This window comes from Ctenocephalides felis, unplaced genomic scaffold, assembly GCF_003426905.1.
Source record: "Ctenocephalides felis isolate EL2017-DRISC unplaced genomic scaffold, ASM342690v1 CF-g0.4_SCAFFOLD_01886, whole genome shotgun sequence".
Lineage (NCBI taxonomy): Eukaryota > Metazoa > Arthropoda > Insecta > Siphonaptera > Pulicidae > Ctenocephalides > Ctenocephalides felis.
Genome location: NW_020538040.1, coordinates 2,279,640 through 2,300,415, shown reverse-complemented (window position 1 = coordinate 2,300,415; position 20,776 = coordinate 2,279,640). Strand labels below are relative to the sequence as shown.

At 27.8% G+C, this 20,776-nt stretch overlaps 2 protein-coding genes across 2 annotated transcripts in view; one reads left to right on the top strand and one right to left on the bottom strand.

Annotated features, from left to right (window-relative positions):
- The window catches only part of LOC113378354 (twinkle protein, mitochondrial-like), a 49,052-nt gene that overhangs the window by 9,590 nt on the left and 18,686 nt on the right, over positions 1-20,776 (top strand). The gene's annotated exons all lie outside the window — the stretch shown is intronic.
- On the bottom strand, positions 4,716-20,659 carry LOC113376600 (twinkle protein, mitochondrial-like). The gene is given in 8 exon segments (XM_026616577.1): positions 4,716-4,888; positions 9,269-9,598; positions 15,255-15,443; positions 15,823-15,972; positions 18,541-18,640; positions 18,642-18,695; positions 20,269-20,440; positions 20,516-20,659. Coding segments are annotated over 8 exon segments (1,221 nt in total). The 5' UTR covers positions 20,619-20,659; the 3' UTR covers positions 4,716-4,765.

Here is a 20,776-nt window from a genome sequence, read left to right as displayed (position 1 = left end):
AGTCGACTGAATGATATTGTTCTGAAATTTTGTCCAGGAACAGTTTTGTTATTTCTAGGGAATGGTCGATGTTGTTATCGCTTCTTATCCTGAAATAAAAAAATAATAATAGTTAATGATATTATATAATATATATATATATCTATATATATATATATATATATATATATAAAGTAAAATCACAAAGTACTCGATACTCTTTGAGTGACCAACCTTCCTGCAAACTCAAAAAAACCTTCGACAAACCCCAAAAATAGAACAAACACGTAAATATAAAACATTCTGCATTCAAAATCATAGATTTTAAACATCAACAATAAGAAAAAACACTTAAAAATTACATTTTCTTTACACATAACACCTGCACATAACCTCAAACTTATTCAGGAACTAAAACATAATTTTGCAAATAATTTCGATTGATAACTACAAATATCATTATTGAAGTAACATTTAGGCTTTGGAGTATATAAATAAACAATTTTATAGTATACTATAATGTGCAATTAACTTAAAAATTACATATTTGTTGTCAGTCAAGACACCTACACATAATCTCAACTTATTCAGCATGTAAAACATAAAATTTGGGATTAATTTTGATTGATAACGACAAATATCATTATTGTAGTAACATTTAGGCTTTGGAGTATATAAATAAACTATTTTTTACAACTATAATGTAAAATTAAGTAAAAAAATGACATATTTATCTTGCAAGACACCTACACATAACCTCAAACTTATTCAGCAAGTAAAACATAAAATTTGCAAATAATTTTGATTGATAACCACATATAGTAATTATGATAAAATTTAGACCATGGGGAATATAAATAAGCTAATTTGGACTACTAAAAGATCAAATAAACTTAAAAAATTACATATTTGTTATATTGCAAGACACCCACACGTAACCTCAAACTTATAACAAACATTGAAAACACTTTTAACACTAATTAAATAATACAAACAATAAAAATATAGATTTTTACTAATACTATTTAATCATTTAAACAAACAGAACCTTAAATTAACCAAAAAACACAACAAATTATGTGTTATCTGTTTTGACACTTCAACATAACCTCCAACAAAAAAAAATGTTTATCAACAACTAAACCCAAATAAATTACTACATATATTTATTATCGCTTACCATAATGAAATTCGGTCCTTAGGATAATTCAGAGACTCCAAAAGACTAAAAAAATAAGGCAAAGTGTGCCCCTTATTCCTGATTAGAGTTACTATCAGTACACTTGGCAATTTTTTGGTCTCCAAGATTATTATCACTCAATGCTAATTGAAATGTACATGAAATTAAAAACAAGATTAAAAGCTTCATTTTTAATTACTTAAATTTTTATAAATCACGTTTATTCATATATTATTAATGTTTTTTGTGTTTTTAATTTGTGCAAGTGCACACGATGTAAAAAGTTAACACGTGACGTGTGAAGGAGGTTGATAGTTGCTAATAAGAGTGAAGTTGGCGGGAGGAGTTGGTGCTGTCAAGCGCGGGGGATTTAAATTTGAATTTAGAAGTAGGTTTGAAATTGTAAATTTTGTTTATGTGTGATTATCGTCAATTATCATACATACTGTAATGAATATATGGTATTCTAATATTGTCTAGATTTATAGTTAGAATAACGTGTTTTAATTGTTTCTTACGTACAAATTTTATTTATACAGGGTTAGAGTTAAAATAAATGTGTTAAAGTCATAATAATAATAAAAATAATAATATAGGCCTCCGAATAGGTTTAATTCTCTATTTAATGAATGTTACTAAATCTGATTGAAGTTTTAAAGTTTAGTTGAATCCGAACAAATCGAATCAAATTTTGTTTTATACATTGTTATAAAGTTTAAATAAATGTGTAAAATATTATAGGCCTGTGAGAAGGTTTAATTATGAACTTAATTTATAGATATAATTATTATTATTTATAGGTATAATTATATTATAATACGATATAAGAGCTGAATTCCATAATAATTTTCATAATTTTCCATAATAACTTTTCCAATAATTGTTTAACCAAAATTGCACTTGGTGAGAATCTACCTGTAACAATTTATGTATTGTATTGTATTATATGTATGTATGTATGTATTGTATTGTATTATATTGTTTTAATGTATTGATTGAATTTTGTTGCAATATAATTTCACAAGCAATAGAGAACGAATTATGTAATTTATGCAATATATTTTATTACCTGATAACCAAATATAGAGTCATTTTTATAACCAAAAAGTCCAGTTTGCTCTTCAACAGACTTCCTTTTTCATTTTCCTATGTAAACTCTTAAAAAATCTAAATTTATTCGTCAGTAGAGTCCCTTTTTCTTGTTTGCTCGTCAGTGGAGTCCCCGATTCTTGTTTACTCATCAGTAGGTTCTTTTTCTTGTTTTTCAATCAGATTTGTAATCAAACTAATTTCCTTTTCAGTGGAATGCTATTCTGAATATAAATTTCTACAAAATTTTAATTTGCTTGTCGGTATAGTCCTTTCCTAGTAAATAATAAAATAAATTCCAGTTTGCTCGTCAGTAGAGTCCTTTCTTATGAATAATTTTTAAGTAATCTAGATTTACTCGTCAGTAGAGTCTTTTCCTATAAACAATTTCTAGTTTTTTTGTCAGTAAAGTCCTTCCCTATAAACATTTTCTAGTTTGCTCGTCAGTAGAGTCCTTTCTCATAAAAAATCCCAAGTAATCTAGATTTACTCGTCAGTAGAGTCCTTTTGTATGAAAATGTTCTAGTTCTTTTGTCAGTAAAGTCCTTTCCTATAAAAAATTTCTAGTTTGTTCGCCAGTAGAGTCCTTTCTCATGAATAATTTTTAAGTGATCTAGATTTACTCGTCAGTAGAGTCTTTTCCTATAAACAATTTCTAGTTTTTTTGTCAGTAAAGTCCTTTCCTATAAAAATTTTCTAGTTTGCCCGTCAGTAGAGTCCTTTCTCATAAAAAATCCCAAGTAATCTAGATTTACTCGTCAGTAGAGTCCTTTTCTGGAAACAATCGTCTAGTTTGCTTGTTAGTAGAGTTATTTTATATTAATAATTTGTAATAAATCCCGGTTTGCTCGTCAGTAGAGTCTTTTCTCATAAAAATTGCCAAGTAATCTAGTTTTACTCGTCAGTAGAGTCCTTTCCTGTGAACAATTTTCTAGTTTGCTCGTTAGTAGAGTCATTTTATATTAGTAATTCCTAAGAAATCCCGGTTTGTTCGTCAGTAGTGTTTTTCCTATACAAATTTTTTAGTTGTTCGTCAGTAGACATTCAGTAGAGTCCTTTCTTATGAATAGTTTCTAAGTAATCTAGGTGTACTCGTCAGTAGAGTCCTTTCCTATAAAAATTTTCTAGTTTGCTCGTCAGTAGAGTCCTTTCCTATATAAGCAATTTCTAAAAAAAAAACGCTTATATTTTTTATACAAATAATTTCTAAGAAATCCCGGTTAGCTCGTCAGTAGAGTCTTTTCTTATAAATAATTCTTGAGCAATCCCGGACTTATTATAATTTGTATAAAAATGTTTTAAAATAACTGCATTTAATTTTGAACAATGTACTCAACACAATGAAGTTGTCCGCGGGTTGGTACTGTCAACTCTTGTTTTGACGGTTGACATTTGAATTTAAATTTACAGTATAATGTACATGTTTTATCATTAACATTAAGTATTAAATTTTGATACAAATGCTGATAAATTTACATACCGAGGGTAAAAGAACAAGAATAAAATCAATTAAATTTAAATAAATGTTACTAATTAATAAATGTTATTTTAAACAGTAATAAACAATTACTATTTAAATAACATTCTGTGCGGATCAGAAGCAAGGACTTTCTTAAAAAAAAACTCTACTGCCGAGCAAATAGAAAAGGGAACTCTAATATATAATATGTAATAATTTTGTTCCAACACTAGCAAACTGTTAATGCAGATTTATAAACAATTTAATTGGCTTTCTAACAATATTTAATACTATTGTTATATTTTATTATTTACATCAAAATAATCGTGCACCGATGAAACTAATTTGTATATAAATCTTTTAAAATTACTGCATTTAATTTGAACAATGTACCCACACAACAATGAAGTTGTCCTCGGGTCTGTACTGTCAACTCTCTGTTTTGACTGTTAATATTTGAATTTGAATTTACAAAGTAATATTTGTGTTTAACTAAAATATACTTTTGGAATATGTTATGAAAAGGTGCTTATTAAAATTTGTATATAAATTGTTTTGAAATTACTGCATTAATTTTGAACAATGTACCCAACAGCATGAAGTTGTTCGCGAATGGGTACTGTCAACTCTTGTTTTAACGGTTGAGATTTGAATTTAAATTTACAATGTAATATTTGGGTTTAAGTAAAATATATTTTTGCAATACGTTATGAAAATGTGCTAATTAAAATTAGAAATTGCATTGATTAAAAGAATAATACTTTAAAAAATACTTTCTGAAAATCTAGTCCTACATAAAATGATAGAATCTAATTTTTTAGCTAAACTCTTCCTTTGTAAAAAATGTATCAACTATTTATTAATATATATGTAACAATAATACATACCAACAACTATATATAACGTTTTATAAAAATAGACTAGAAGACTACCAATTATTAAATACTATCTATTAATCAAGATTAATAATTTCACAGTCAATGAGTTTATATCCTTACAATGGCACAAACAGATTACTTTGACTTTTGTTCCTTTAAATCGATAATAATAATTAATTATTATTGTTCTTGTTTCTCAGACTTTTCCTCAGACCTTTTCTTTTTACTAGCATAACTTAAACTGGTTTTATCAAACTCCATTGGCATTATACCTCAATCTCCACTGTATCTGTTTTTGGCAATCTAAAATTAAAAAAAAAAAAAATTAAGTACTGATTGTAAATTATTTATTTATTTTTTATTTATTTATTCATAACAAGCCGTAATCAATAATAATAGATATTATTTCAGGCTCTTGTCAAGAATTAAAAGTATTTATACCATCATTATATTGTATCTTAGTTCGATTTGATATGCGTGATATAATTTAATTTTAATTAATTATAAAAAATTAATCAAAATTATGTATACTACATCTCTTGTGCATATTTGCAATATAAATTCAAAAAAAAGTCCAGAATATACGACCGAATCACACGCCTCGACTTCTAGCATTAGACTTTACTGAAAACTGTCAAACAGAATTTTTGACGCACTCAGTGCTCGATCCATATACGAAAGTTCTAAGGACGACCTTCATACTTTAAAACATAGACGTAAAACACAAAAGTTTGATCGTTTTTTGGTTGCGTAACAATATGTTTTAATACAAAAGTTATGTAGAAAAATAATTTCCTTAAATTGTTAGTAGAGTCTCTTTTTTATTTTGACCTAGAAGAAAAAAAAGAAATTCTACTGACGAGCAAACTGAACTTCTTAGGTATCATTTATATAAAAGAACTCTACTGACGAGCAACCTAAATTGCAGAAAAAAGAGACCCTACTTTTGAGCAAGCTTAAATTTTGATCAAGAATATTAAAAAATGAGACTACTGATGAGCAAAATAAATTTTTAAGTATAAAATAATAGAAAAAAGGACTCTACTGACGAGCAAATTATATATAACCTTAGAAAATAAAAAGGAACTCTACTGATAAGCAAATTAAATCACAAAAAAAGACCAGACAATGGCTCAACTGACAACTTAAATTTTGCAATACAAGACAAAAAGGGTCTCTACTGATAAACAAACTTATTTTTAAAAAAAGGGACCTTAATAACGAACAAATTAAATTGTCAGAAAAATAGGGACGAGTAAACAAAATATTAATCTAGAGTATTTAAAATATAAAAAAGAGACTCTACTGGCGAGCAAACTAAGTTACCAGAAAAGGGGACTCTACTGACGAGCAAATTTCAATTTTGTACTAAAACATGAAAAGGGGACTTTACTAACAACTTAATTGCAAACTAAGTAAAAGGGGGACTCTACTGACGAGCAAACATGATTTCTAAAAAAATTCTATTTAAAAAAGGACTCTACTAACGAACAAACTTTAATTTTGAGCTGAAATATAAAACAGAACTCTACTGACGATAAAAGAAAAATAACAAAAAAACTCTACTGACGAGCAAAGAAAATAACAAAAAAGGACTCTACTGACAAATAATTTACCTGTAGTAATCTATAATGTAAAAAAGGAACTTTACTGACGAGCAAATTATTAAATCTAGATCTAAATGTTAAAAAATGGATACTACTGACGAGCAAACTTCAATTTTGTACTAGAGAATAAAAATGGATTCTACTGATAAGCAAAATAAAATAAAAAAAAGGACACTACTGACAAGCAAACTTAAATATTGAGCTAAAATATCAAAGGGACTTTACTAACGAGCAAACTAAATTACCAGAAAAAATAGACTCTGCTATCAAGCAAAGTGATTTACCAGAAAAAAGGGACTCCACTGACAAGCAAACTTAATTTTTAAAAAGGGACTCTACTGACGAGCAACGCAAAATTGGATCTCAAATTTAAAAAAGAGACACTACTGACGAGTAAAGACAAATAACAAAAAAAAGGACTCTACTGACGACCAAAATAAATTTTGTTCTAAAGGATAAAAAAAAGACTCTACTGACGAGCAAACTTTAATTTTGATTTAGAAAATTAAAAAAGGACTCTACTGACAAGTAAAATAAATATTTTATTGTAGAAAATAAGAAAAGGGACTCTACTGACGAGAAAACTTAATTTTTGGGTTAAAACGTTAAAAAGGAACTCTACTGACGAACAAACTAAATTCACATTCAATTTTTAAGGAAAAAATTCTAATGACTGACTTTTAAGTTTCATGATCAAACAAATTCTCTGCTTTGCTTTCTGTAGAGTTTCTTTTTTCTGGTAATTTAATTAATTTGTCAGTAGAGTCTCTTTTCTTATTTTTTATATTAAATTATTTATTTTGCTCGTCAGTAGGGTTTTGTTTTTATTTTTCTTTGCTCGTCAGTAGAGTCAGTGGATTCAAAATTAAAGTTTATTGTCAGTAGAGTTCCTTTTCTCGTTTTCTATATTAAAATTCAAATTTGCTCGTCAGTAGAGTCCCTTTTTTCCAATATTCTAGATAAAAATCCCTTTTTTAATATTCTAGATCGTCAGTAGAGTCCTTTTTCGTCGTTTACCAAAGAATTACCAAAAAGGGATTCTACTAACAAGGAAACTTAATGTTAAAAAGAGATTGTACTGACTAGCAAATTAAGTTTTCTATTTAAAAGCAATTTTGATGTTGAAGATAAACAATGGACTCTACTGACGAGCAAATTTAAGATAAAGAAGACTCTATTGACAAACAATTTAATTCGATCGTTAGTATAGTCCCTTTTCTTATTTTTTATATTAAAATATTTATTTTGCTTGTCAGTAGAGTCCCTTTTCTTATCTTTTATATTAAAATATTTATTTTGCTTGTCAGTAGAGTTTCTTTTCTTATCTTTTATATTAAAATATTCATTTTGCTTGTCAGTAGAGTCCTTTTTTATATTTTAGCCTTAAATTAAAATTTGCTTGTCAGTATAGTATCTCGAAATTAAAGTTTGATCGTCAGTAGAGTCCCTTTATTTAATATTCTAAATAAAAATCGAGTTTACTTGTCAGTACAGTTCCCTTTATTTAATATTCTAGCTCAAAATTAAAGTTTGCTTGTCAGTAGAGTTCTGTTTTATATTTAAGCCCAAGAAAGTTCGCTCGTCAGTAGAGTCTCTTTTTCATGTTCTAATACAAAATTCAAATTTGCTCATCAGTAGAGTCCCTTCTAGATCGAAATTAAAGTATGCTCGTCAGTAGAGTTCCATTTTAAATTTCTTCAATCTTTCATTCTGCTTGTCAGTAGAGTTCTTTTTTCTCAGTTTGTTTTTTAAATTAAGTTGATCTCAAAAAATTCCTTTGAAATCATGTTTGCTCGTCAGTAGAGTCTCTTTTTTTTCAATTTTCTAAACCAAAATTCAATTTTAGACTGTAGGATGAAAAAAGGACTCTACTAACAAGCAAAATAAAAAAAAAATATGTAGAAAAATAAGAAAAGGGACTCTACTGACAAACAACTTTAATTTTGAGCCAAAATACAAAACAAAACTCTACTGACAAAGAAAATAACAAAAAAATGACTCTACTGACAAGAAAACTAAATTTCTTAAAAATATCTATTTAAGGGACTCTACTAACAACCAATATTAGTTTAGAAATTAATATTGTATTATTAGTTAAGTGTAAAAAATAATATAAAACAAAATCGATATTATAAAAATATTCTTAAATTAAGTTTAGAAATTTCAATGTCAAAAACTCTGCTTCAGTTTGCTCGTCAGTAGAGTCCCTTTTTTACAATATTCTAGATAAAAATTAAAGTTTGCTCGTCAGTAGAGTCCCTTTATTAAACCATCAATCATCAATTGGGAAGTTAAAAAATTTAAACATTGTCAATCATCAAACTAACAAAAAATAAAAACGAGAAAAGGACTCTACTGACGATCAAATTTTGATTAGGAGCTAAAATATGAAAAAGGACTCTACTGACAAGCAAAATAAATATTTTAACGTAGAAAATAAGAAAAGGGACTCTACTGACGAGCAAAGAAAAATAACTAGAAAGAGCTCTACTAATGAGCAAACTTTAATTTTAATCTAGAAAATGAAAAAAGAACTCTACTGACGAGCGAAATGAATTTTGTTCTAAAAGATAAAAAAAAATTCTACTGATGAGCAAATTAAACTTCTTATTTTTAGAAGAGATTGGTAGAAAAAAGACGAGCAAACTAAGTTACCAGAAAAAAGGACTATACTGACGAGCAAACTAAATTTTGAGATAAAAAATTAAAAAAAGACTCTACTGACGATCAAACTTCAATTTCGATGTAGAATAATGTAGAATGAACTCTACTGACGAGCAAACAAAATAGAAATGCAGAAGATTTCTATTTCTTTACGGATAATAAAAATAAAAACCGTCTTGTGAAAGAATATGGTAGAAAAGGACTCTACTGACGATCTACGAGCAAACTTGTATTGCAATTTCGATCTAGAATATTAAAAAAGGGGACTTTTAAAACAGGAATCTACTGACGAGCAAACTTACAATTTGAATATAAAAAATAAGGAAAAACTCTGTGTTTTTTAATGTTCTAGATAAAAATCGAGTTTGCTCGTCAGTACAATCCCTTTATTAAACCATAAATCCTTTATTACCTGCAAATACTTCTTTCCCCTAACAGAACTCAACCTCTTATCCTGCACAATCAACACATTATCAGCCTCCTGCGTAGCCTTAGCACTTCCAAATATAGAATGCACATTCAGATCCTCGCTGTCCCTCTCCTTCCTCGGATGTATGACCAAAGTGACATGACAGTTCTTCCTTGTCGCGAACTGTCTGAAGTGAGCTATGATCGAGTCCTGTCTGTGGAACTTGTCGTTGGCGGCGCCACCGCGGTCGTCGAACGATATTCCCATCATGAACTGGACGTTGTCTATGATGACGTGGGAGATGTCGTGGACGTATTGGGCGTGCTCTACTGCCTAAAATAAAGATATATTATATTAGGGTGGTCCTTAATATGGACATTTTTGGGAATTTTCTTGCTCCCAAGGCTCAAAGGATGCCAAATTTAAAAAAAAATTCTCTAAAAGTTTTAGTTCTTAATATTAATTTTTAGATAGAGCGCAATGATAATAATGAATATACGGAACTTTCAATTGAATGGCGGACTATCTAAACGTTAATATTAAGAGCTGAAACTTTCCGAGAATTTTCTTTTATTAATTTAGAAGCGTTTGAGCCCTTGGGATCAAAAAATTTCCCAAAAATGTCCATATTAAGAACCACCCTAATACATATATATAGATAGATAGATACTTTATTTAAATTCAATATTTACAATTTACGTCAATACAATGCATACTTGAATTGCAAACTAAAAGACAAACAGCAAACACGATATCTAAAAAATTTCGATTCATTCCAGTAGAGTCCTTCTTTCCAATATTCTAGATAAAATTCAAATTTGCTCGTCAGTAGAGTCCCTTTATTTAATATTCTAGATAAAAAGCTAGTTTGCTCGTCAGTAGAGTCCCTTTTTATATTTTAATTTGCAATGTAAGTTTGCTTGTCAGTAGAGTCCCTTTTTTAATCTTCTATATTAAAATATTCATTTTGCTCGTTAGTAGAGTCCCTTTTTAATACTTTAGCTCAAAATTTAGTTTGCTCGTCAGTAGAGTCCTTTTTCTTATTTTCTATATTAAAGTTTGCTTGTCAGTAGAGTCCTTTTTTTAATCTTCTAGATAAAAATTAAAGTTAGAAGAGTCCTTTTTTTAATCATACTGGATAAAAATTCAAATTTGCTCGTCAGTAGAGTCCCTTTTTTGAACTTCTAGATAAAAAATTTAAGTTTGCTCGTCAGTAGAGTCCTTTTTTTAAACTTCTAGATAAATTTAAGTTTGCTGGTCAGTAGAATCCTTTTTTAAACTTCTAGATTAAAATTAAGTTTGCTCGTCAGTAGAGTCCTTTTTTTAAACTTCTAGATAAAAATTAAAGTTTGCTCGTCAGTAGAGTCTCTTTTCTTATTTTGTACATTAAAATTACATCTTTTTTTTACATCTTCTAGGTCGAAATTGAGGTATGCTCGTCAGTACAGTTCCATTTTAAAAAATCAGTAGTTTCTTTTTTCTGGCAATTTAATTTGTTTGTCAGTAGAGTCCCTTTTCTTATCTTTTATATTAAATTATTTATTTTGCTCGTCAGTAGAGTCCCATATTACCTTGGTACATTTTTTGCTCGTCAGTAGAATCCCTTTTGACTTTTTTTGTTTAGTTTGATCATTGGTAGAGCAACATGAAGTAAAAAAGGACTCTACTGACGTGCAAACTTAATTTCAATCTCGAATATAAACAAGGGACTCTACTAACGAGCAAATTAAATATAGACTTTCGTGATGGAAAAAAATTGAAACAATTAAAGGCAATTAAATGTAAATCGATACGAAAAGAAAAAGGACTGTACTAACGAATAAATAAAATTGTAATATAAAACTACCTGATAGATAAAGGACTCTACTGACAAGCAAAAATGTAATGTGATATATTAGAAAAAAATAATGACAAACAAACTTAGTTTTCATGTTGAAGATAAAAAGAAACTGTACTGATAAGCAAATTAGAAATTATTTTAGTAGTTAATTATTAGACAAAAAATAATCATAAGAGATTAGGAAAAAAATAAAAAAACTCTACTGACTCTACTAAATAAAAGTAAAAAAAAAACTGTACTCACGAGCAAACTGACACAAAGTAAAAAAAAGAACTCTACTGACGAGCAAACTAAAACAAAGTAAAACTAAGGAACTCTACTAACGAACAAACTTAGTTGTAATAAAGATATAAAAGGGACTCTACTGAATAATAAATTATGTATAGATTTAACTAATAAAGAAGAGACTCTACTTACAAACAAACAGAGATAAAAGAGAAAAGTAACTCTACTGACAAGTAAATTAGAACTTATTTTAGTAGATTTTCATTAGACAAAAAATATTCTGCTGACGAGCAAATTAAGATGAAAGTGATAAAAGAACTCTACTGGTGAAAACTTAACAATAAAAATGTAAAAAAGAACTGTACTGATATACGAATTAAGAAAGTCTCTGAAAAAAAAATCTAAAAAAACTAAAAAAAACTCCATTAAAAAAGAACTCTACTGACGAACAAACTAAAATAAAGTGAAAAAAGGAACTCTACTATCGAGCAAACTCGATTGTTATCTAGAATATTTATAAAAGGTACTCAAGTGACGAGCAAACAAGATTTTTATCTAGAATACTTCTTACGTTTTCTTATTTCTATTTTTTTCATTACATATTTGATTATTTAACCACGTTTAAGATAAATTTTAACTTAAGACAAGTTGCATAACACTTTCCTAATAATTTATAAAACTTTCACATTTTATTTCAAGTTTTAAATCCGATTTTTATTTAAAATCCCAAGTGTGAAAACAGCTTTATACCCTAAAGACGCTACCACATGTGTGCATCCCCATATAGAAGTTGTTTTTGCTCCCAAATATAAAATTGCAAGTGTGGCATTGACTTTACCATAAAGTATGTTTCACACTGTGCAATTTTATTTTCTCTTTAGACAATTTATGTCTAATTTTATTAGACAATATTAATTATGTTAATTGTGTTTTGAATTAAATAGAGTACTCTAAGAGGAATAAAATGAAGGTGAAAAGGGACTCTACTAACAAGCAAATATAATTTCGAACTAAAATATAAGGAAAGAAACTCTAAGAGGAAATTAAATTTTAAATAAACTAGAAGATAAAAAAGGGACTCAACTGACGAGCAAACTAAATATTGAGTAAGAAGATAAAAGAACTCTACTGATGAGCAAACATAAATAATACAATTTTACTTTTTAATTTGATTTGCTCGTCAGTAGAGTCCCTTTATTATCGTTTAGTTTGCAATTTATGCTTGCTCGTCAGTAGAGTCTTTTTTTATATTTCAGCTCAAAATTAAAATTTGCTAATCAATAGAGTCTCTTTTTTATATACTTCAAATTTTCTATTTTGTTTTCTCGACAGTAGTCCCTTTTTATAATTTCCCAGATGAAAATTGAAATTTGCTCGTCATTAGAGTCCTTTTTTAATCTTCTAGATGAAAATTAAAGTTTGCTCGTCAGTAGAGTCCTTTTTTAATCTTCTAGATGAAAATTAAAGTCTGCTCGTCAGTAAAGTCCCTTTTTAATTTTTTATCTCAAAATTTAGTTTAGATGTCCATTTTTTGGTATCTTAGTTTGCTCGTCAGCAGAGTTCCTTTTCTATAAATTATTTTTGAAAATAAGAAGTTCAATTTTCTCGTCTGTAGATTTCATTTTTTTCTTTGGTGGTCAATAAAGTCTCTTTCTTATCTTCTATCTCTCTTTTTTTAAGTTTTAATCGATTTTGAATGAAAATTTTGCCATTTTGTCCAGACCTAACACCAAGGTTTTTCATATGTTTTTGCTTAGGCTTAGGTATGCATGGTAAGCGTTAGTATATTTTTTATAACAAATGTATTTAATTAGGTTTATTATGAACTAAACTAGGTGTAGGTGGTATTTTGCTCTAAGACAAATTGTATGAAGTGCCTTTAGATATGTAAATAATAGTTAAGAATGTATATTAATTGAATAGAATAAATTGATCAGAAGAGTTCCTTGTTAACTTGTTGAATATTTTGCTCATTGGTAAAGCAACATGGAGTAAAAAAGGACTCTACTGACGAACAAACTGAGTTACGATATGAAACAAATAAAAAAAGGACTCTACTGACGAGAAAACTAAATTTAAGTCTAGAAACAAGAAATAAGGGACTCTACTGACACGAAACAAAAAAAAATCTTAACTGACTCGACTAATAAAATATCTCAACTGTCTTGGCAAATAAAAAGAGACTCTACCGACGAGCAATATTACAACTTGATTTGGAAGATATAAAAAAAAAACTCTACTAACATACAAATTAAAAAGAAACTCTACTGACATACAAATTATGAAAAAAGGGGAAAAAAATCTATAGACATATAAATTAAGACAAAAAAAAAGGAAAATGAACTTTACTGGCAGACAAAATAAGAAAGAAAAAGTAAAAAAAATCTACTGATGAGCAAAATGAAACCAAATAAAAAATGAATTTTACCAACAAGCAAGCTAAAAAAAAAACAAAAGGAACCCTAATGACGAGCAAAATTATAACTGGAGGAAAAAAGAACTCACAATCAGCAAAAAAATCATCAAAACAAAGTGAAATAAGCTGAATAGAAGAAAAAGAACTTTACTGACAAGAACTGTAAATAAATTATTTTAGTTTATAATAAAAAATAGATTATGATCAATGTATAAACTAAATATTAGGAATAAGACAAGGACTCTACTGACGATCAAACTAAATTATTAAAAAATGGAACTCGACTAACGAGTCAACTAAATTAACTAGAAAAAAGAAGAAAGAAAAGAAATAACACAACTGACATAGCAAAAAGAGATTTGAAGATGAGAGATATAAAAGGATCGGCTTTATTCGGGCATTTTGTGAGAGAAGGAACTCTACTAACGAGCAAATTAATTCATTAAAAATATTAATAAACTGAAATAATTCTACTAACTAGCAAACAAAAATAAATTATTACTGGAGTTACAAGGTTTATGACCAGCAACATTAAATAAAGGAAAAGGATATCTAAATCAAGTGAATAAAAAATAATAAAGGCTATAATAAAATTAAAAAAAATAACAAAAAACAAGGAACTCTACTGACAAACGAACTAACTGTAAAGAAAATAAGAAAAAAACAGCACTGACAAGCAAACTAATTAATAAATTCACCTAGGAACACAAATATTATATTGTAAATTCAAATTCAAACTTCAACTGCCAAAAAGAGTTGACAGTACCAACCCGCGGCTAACTTCATTGTGTCGGGTACATTGTTCGTAATTAAATGCAGTAATTTCAAAACATTTTATATACAAATTATAATAAGTTGTTTTACTGCATTCAATATGTAATTAGTTTCATTTGCTGCATGTTTATTTTATCATAAAAATTAAAATATAGCATAGTGTTATATATTGTTAGAAAGATAATAGAATTATCTACAAATCTGTAAATACGTTTAAAAACTTTTCGAACAAAATTTAGCAAGAGAAGTTTGTAAAGTTGAAACTGTAGTCAGTGGTTACATTTTTTTTCTAATGACGGTTATAATGCTAGAATTTGTTCCAACACATATATATTATTATTTATCGTTAGAAAGGTAATAAAATTATCTACAAATCTGTATATAACCTTTAATAACTTTTTTAACAAAATTAATTTAAAAAAATCTTCAAACTTTAATATTTATATGTAATAAATGTAAATATTGAACTCAGTTATGTCATAATTGTAAAAAAAGGTTTAAATTGATTTTAATACCAGTTGTTATTATTAAAATTATACTTCTCATTCGACTTGCAAAATGTTGCGTTAATAAAAAATGTTCAAAATGGTCTAAAATTATTTGAAGTAGTTTAGAAACATAGCAAAGTGTCTAAGAATGTTATCAGGAAAAGAATTGTTCTACACCAAAATTTTTACCTTAAATGCTTGAAAAAATCAAATCTCACAAAGTATTCTAAAAAAAAATCTACTTACATCCATAACGACTTTAATACTCTGCTGCCCATGAAACATCATAAAATAAATCGGCAACTCCTCAAATTTATCAGCCCAATAATCGAACTCCTGCAGATTATCATCTAATTTAATCCCACTAAACTGCTGCAGCATCGCTCGAGCCAATCTTGCATTCTGGATCTCAAAACTACCCCATAGGGTACTAACCTAAAAAAATATAAAAAAATTTATTATTAACAATATATAATACTAATATTATATTTTGATTATTTATAATAAAATAAACGTACAAACTATGAAACTATTTCATATACTAATTTGTATATAAAATGTTTTAAAATTACTGCATTTAATTTTGAACAATGTACCCAAAAGCATGAAGTTGTACGCGGTTCGGTACTGTCAACACTTTTCCGACCGTTAACATTTGAATTTGAATTTACAATATGAAGTTTGGGTTTTATAATTATCTATAATTTTCTATTTTGTGAATAATTATGTTTGAAACGTAGTAAAGTGTTATATACAGATTTGTAGATAATTTTATTGGCTTTCTAACAATATGCAACTATATATTATTATTTACCCCTTGCATCGCCAAGTCCAAAGAATATTCGCTCATAAATGTAGTCTTTCCACTGCCCGTAGGTCCTGTTAAAAACTGTCAGCTCACCTCGTCTGTGTCCTTTAATATTCGATTCAAGACAGGATAACGTTTCCATTTGACACCAGCTACCTTATAATAGATAATGAATTAATAACAAGACAGTTGAAGTTACTTTTTGGCAAAAATTAAGATTTAACTTATATGCTTCCCATGTCGTCCGAACCTAACACTACGCTTTCTCATACATTTTTACTTAGGCTCGGATGTGCATGGTCAGCGTTAGTGATATATTTTTAGTACAAATGTTAGTGTAATTTAGTGGTGTAAATGGCATTTTGCCTTGAGGCGAGTTATATGAATTTGATGGTACGTGGAGTAGTAGATTTATTCAATAAAAATTAAATAAACTTATAATCGAGTCACTTAACATAGACCTGTAATATTTTAGCATCCAGTACAATTTCAGAGATGTGTATATTAAATTATTTTTTTTTAAAGATTCTACTAATCAAAAATAAAATAATATAAGAAGCTACAAATTTTACTGACAAAGGAACTAAATATATCTAAAAAAATAAAATTTAACAGATTAAAGAAAGAGACTTTTCTGACGAGCAATTAATTAGGAGACTCTACTGTCAAGCAAATTAAAATATCTGATTAAAAAAGGGACTCTACTGACGAGCAAATTATATTAATCAAGATGAAAAAGGAATCTACTGACGAACAACGTTTAATATCAATGTATTAGATTAAAAAAGGACTCTACTGACAGTAAAATAATAAATCATTATAAAAAGAGCTCCATTAAACTAAATAAACAATATAAGAACTCTACTGACAGCAAATAAAATACAGATTAAAAAAAGACTCACTGACGAGCATAAATAATCATTATAAAAAAGGACTCTACTGACGAGCAAAATAAAATATAGATCTTGTAGATTAAAAAAATGACTCACTGTTCCCAAGGCAAGTTTATGATTAAAATTCATTTGAAAAAATATATGTATACATAAACTACGGATGTTTTGTTAATTTTTAGCCTTACATAAATAAAATATGAGTATAAAAATTTGAAGTCAAACTTTTTAACTCATATTTTGACCGGCAGTACGAAATATAGCTTATACTCTTGCAACTTTTGAACAGTTCATCCAATTCAATGAAATATTCGGCAAATTTGTTCAAAATTAAACAATCTACAATATTGTCTAATGTCACAATGCCCTAAAACAACTCGGTATACTTTAAAATTGCAATTGAAACCAAACAAATGATTCGAGTGTAAAGTATACTAGTTTCCATACAAACTACGATATGTCACAGATTTTTTTCATACAGTGTGCATTGATATCTTGATTTGGAATATAGTATACTTGGTGAAAATTTTTGTTTCAATGCTTGTAACTTCTAAACCATTCGTTTGATGTGAACGAAGCATTCGGCAAATTGTGTTCGAAATTAAATAATTTGCAATGTTGTCTGACATTATGAAGCCGTACAACAGCTCGGCATACTTTAAAATAGCATTTGAAAACATATCACGTGTACAACTTTGCATCCGCCGTTATTGTGAAGAATTCGTATCGAAAACGGCGGAAGCAAAGTTGTGTGAAATTTAAAGCACTGATGTATCATACATGCCATAACTTCTAAACCATTTGTTTAATATGAACGATGTCTTCGGCAAATTTGTTGAAAATTAAACAATTTACAATATTGTCTAACATTATGATGACCTACAACAACTCGGTATACTTTAAAATGTATTTAAAAATGCATTACATGTACAACTTTGCTTCCGACGTTATTGTAAAGAATTTCCCTTGGAAAACGGCGGAAGCAAAGTTGTACACATAATACACAATAATGCAATTATTTAAATTCCCATACCTTTAATGATTTAATAATGATAACAACTAATTAATAGATAAAGTAAATTCAAATTACAAATATAAATGATCAAAACTGTTTAAATTAAAATGTGTAATTCAAAATTCACGACTAATATATTATGATTAATATAAGTTCGTACTCTGTCCTGTTTCCTTTCATATTATGTTCGTACTCTGTCCTTATTTATTAGTTTATTATCTTTCATTTATTTTAAGATAATCACAAACCAGTTTTGTATACAATCCAATAATCTTCACTTCGCCTAAAGTTAGTTTTAATATCAAAAAAGTTGTTAATTAAATTTAAACAAAACTGTTTATATTGAAATGTCTATTTTAAATTTCGCGCGCTCGTTGGGAACTGTCAACACCGTATGCGACAACTTCATATATATATATATATATATATATATATATATATATATTTATGCAGTAATTTGTTGTAAGAACCGTAAGAACTATTTGCACATACATTGTTTTATTTAAATTAAAGTTATAATTAAATAAAGATAAAACTAATTACATATTGAATGCAGCAAAACAACTTATTATAATTTGTATATAAAATGTTTTGAAATTACTGCATTTAATTACGAACAATGTACCCGACACAATGAAGTTAGCCGCGGGTTGGTACTGTCAACTCTTTCGCGACCGTTAACATTTGAATTTGAATTTATGGTATAATATTTGTGTTTTTATCATTAATTGTAATATTATATCTTTATACCAATATCAATTATCAAATTATCTATATTACAAGTATTTGTAAATTATGCGATTGTTTAAATTTCCATACCTTTTCTATATTTTGCAATTCCAACAGAACATCTTCTCGCAAAGCACTAAAACTTGTGATAGCCTTATGCCAAATCGTTTGGGCATTTGATAATCTGTTTTAGATCTTGTTTTGTACTTATCGCTTGGTAGGGTCTTTGTTGATTTTCTGTAGGCCTAAAAATATGAAAATTTATATATAAATAATAAATATAATTATTTAATACTAATAAATTATACTAACTATATTTTATAATTACATACAATTCAATTAGATAATTTCTTGTAACATTTTTTAAATATGTACTTGATATACCTATGGTTATGTGAGTTAAGTAACAAGAACGTAATATAAAGGTAACGTGAACGTAACAGACACGTAACATAAACGTAACATTAACTTAACTGTGTTGAAACAGTTTTAAAATAAATGTAATATAAACTCGATTTGTAAATAAAGATAAAAGTCTGTTTAGTTGTTAAAAAAGTCATTTTCTTGTTTTAGTATAAAGTTTTTCGCATGATATACTTTATAACCTGTTGTAGAGTTTTTTTGCAAAGTGATTAAAAATTTTACTAGATTTTTAGGAAATCTACAATTTGCTCGTCAGTAGAGTTCGTTTTATACAAATAATTTATAATAAGTTTAAGTAGAGTAGAATTTTCTTACTAATATATTTTATGAAATTCAGTTTGCTAGTCAGTAGAGTCCTTTTTTATATATGATTTTCAAGAAATATCACTTTGCTCGTCAGTAGAGTCCTTTTTTATATATAATTTGTAAGAAATAACATTTTGTTCGTCAGTAGAGTCCTTTTTTATATATAATTTGTAAGAAATATCAGTTTGCTCGTCAGTAGAGTCCTTTTTTATATATCATTTTTAAAGAAGTAACAGTTTGCCTGTCAGTAAAGTCCTTTTTAATGAAAAATCTGATTTGCTCGTCAGTAGAGTTCCTTTGCTATTAAAAGTTTTTTTAGTTTGTTCGCCAGTAGAGTCCTTTTGCTAATAAAAAAATTTTAGTTTGTTTGCCAGTAGAGTCCCTTAGCTATAAAATAATTTAAGGTTTGCTTGTCAGTAGAGTCCCTTTTTGTATAAATATTAGTTAAAAATATTAATTTGTAAGTCAGTAGAGTCCCCTCCCTTTTAAAAAAAATTCTAGTTTATTTGTCAGTAGAGTCCTTTTAATAAAAATATTCTGATTCGCTCATCAGTAAAGTCCCTTGCTATTAAAAATTTTTTTAGTTTGTTCGCCAGTAAAGTCCCTTAGCTGTAAAATAATTTAAGGTTCGCTTGTCAGTAGAGTCCCTTCCCTTTTTTATTATATAAAAAAATTCTAGTTTATTCGTCAGTAGAATTCTTTTTTATTACCTAATTGACTAATTGACTTTTTTATTGACTAAATTGACTAATTTGCTCGTCAGTAGAGTCTCTTTATTATTACAAAAAAATTCTAGGTTTTCGTCAGTAGAGTCCCGTAGCTATAAACAAAATCTAATTTGCTCGTCAGTAGAGTCCCTTTGCTATTATAAAAAAATTTAGTTTGTTCACCAGTAGAGTCCCTTAGCTATAAACAAATCTAATTTGCTCGTCAGTAGAGTTCTTTTGCTATAAAATAATTTAAAGTTTGCTCGTCAGTAGAGTCCTTTTTTATGAATAATTTCTAATAAATCCCAGTTTGCTCGTCAGTAGAGTCCTTTTATATGAAATATTTTCCTGTTTGCTCGTCAGTAGAGTCCTTTTTCCTTACCTTATAAATAAACAACGTTTTTCGCTCAATTTTTTTGCAAAATTCCTGGACGTGTCCCAATTATTGGCATCGTTTCCAAAAAACCACAAAATTAATTTTGAATAATTCTCAAGGGCCGGAAGACATTGTTGGGGTAACGATTTTAAACCGTAGGGAAGACAAACAGGAGTACCTGAAGGATAAAAAATATTTCTCTTAATTATTAACTAAAACGCTAACAATAAAAAGTATAATGAAAATATTTTACTATTAATTTTCTGTGTATGCAACGCCAAAAAATCCTTAATCGATAATACTAAAACGGCCGACTTGGAAGCACTAGTTTTTGTTGAAGTAGAAGTTTTCTTCATAGTTGCAAGTCCACTGCAACCCACTGGTGGTAAAGTTGATTCTCGACCGTTTAAACTATTTATAACCTGTAATAAAAATATAAACAATATATATTAATCTTTATTATAAGTAGTATATAAATTATTTTTTTATCTACATTATTTATACTGTCAACTGT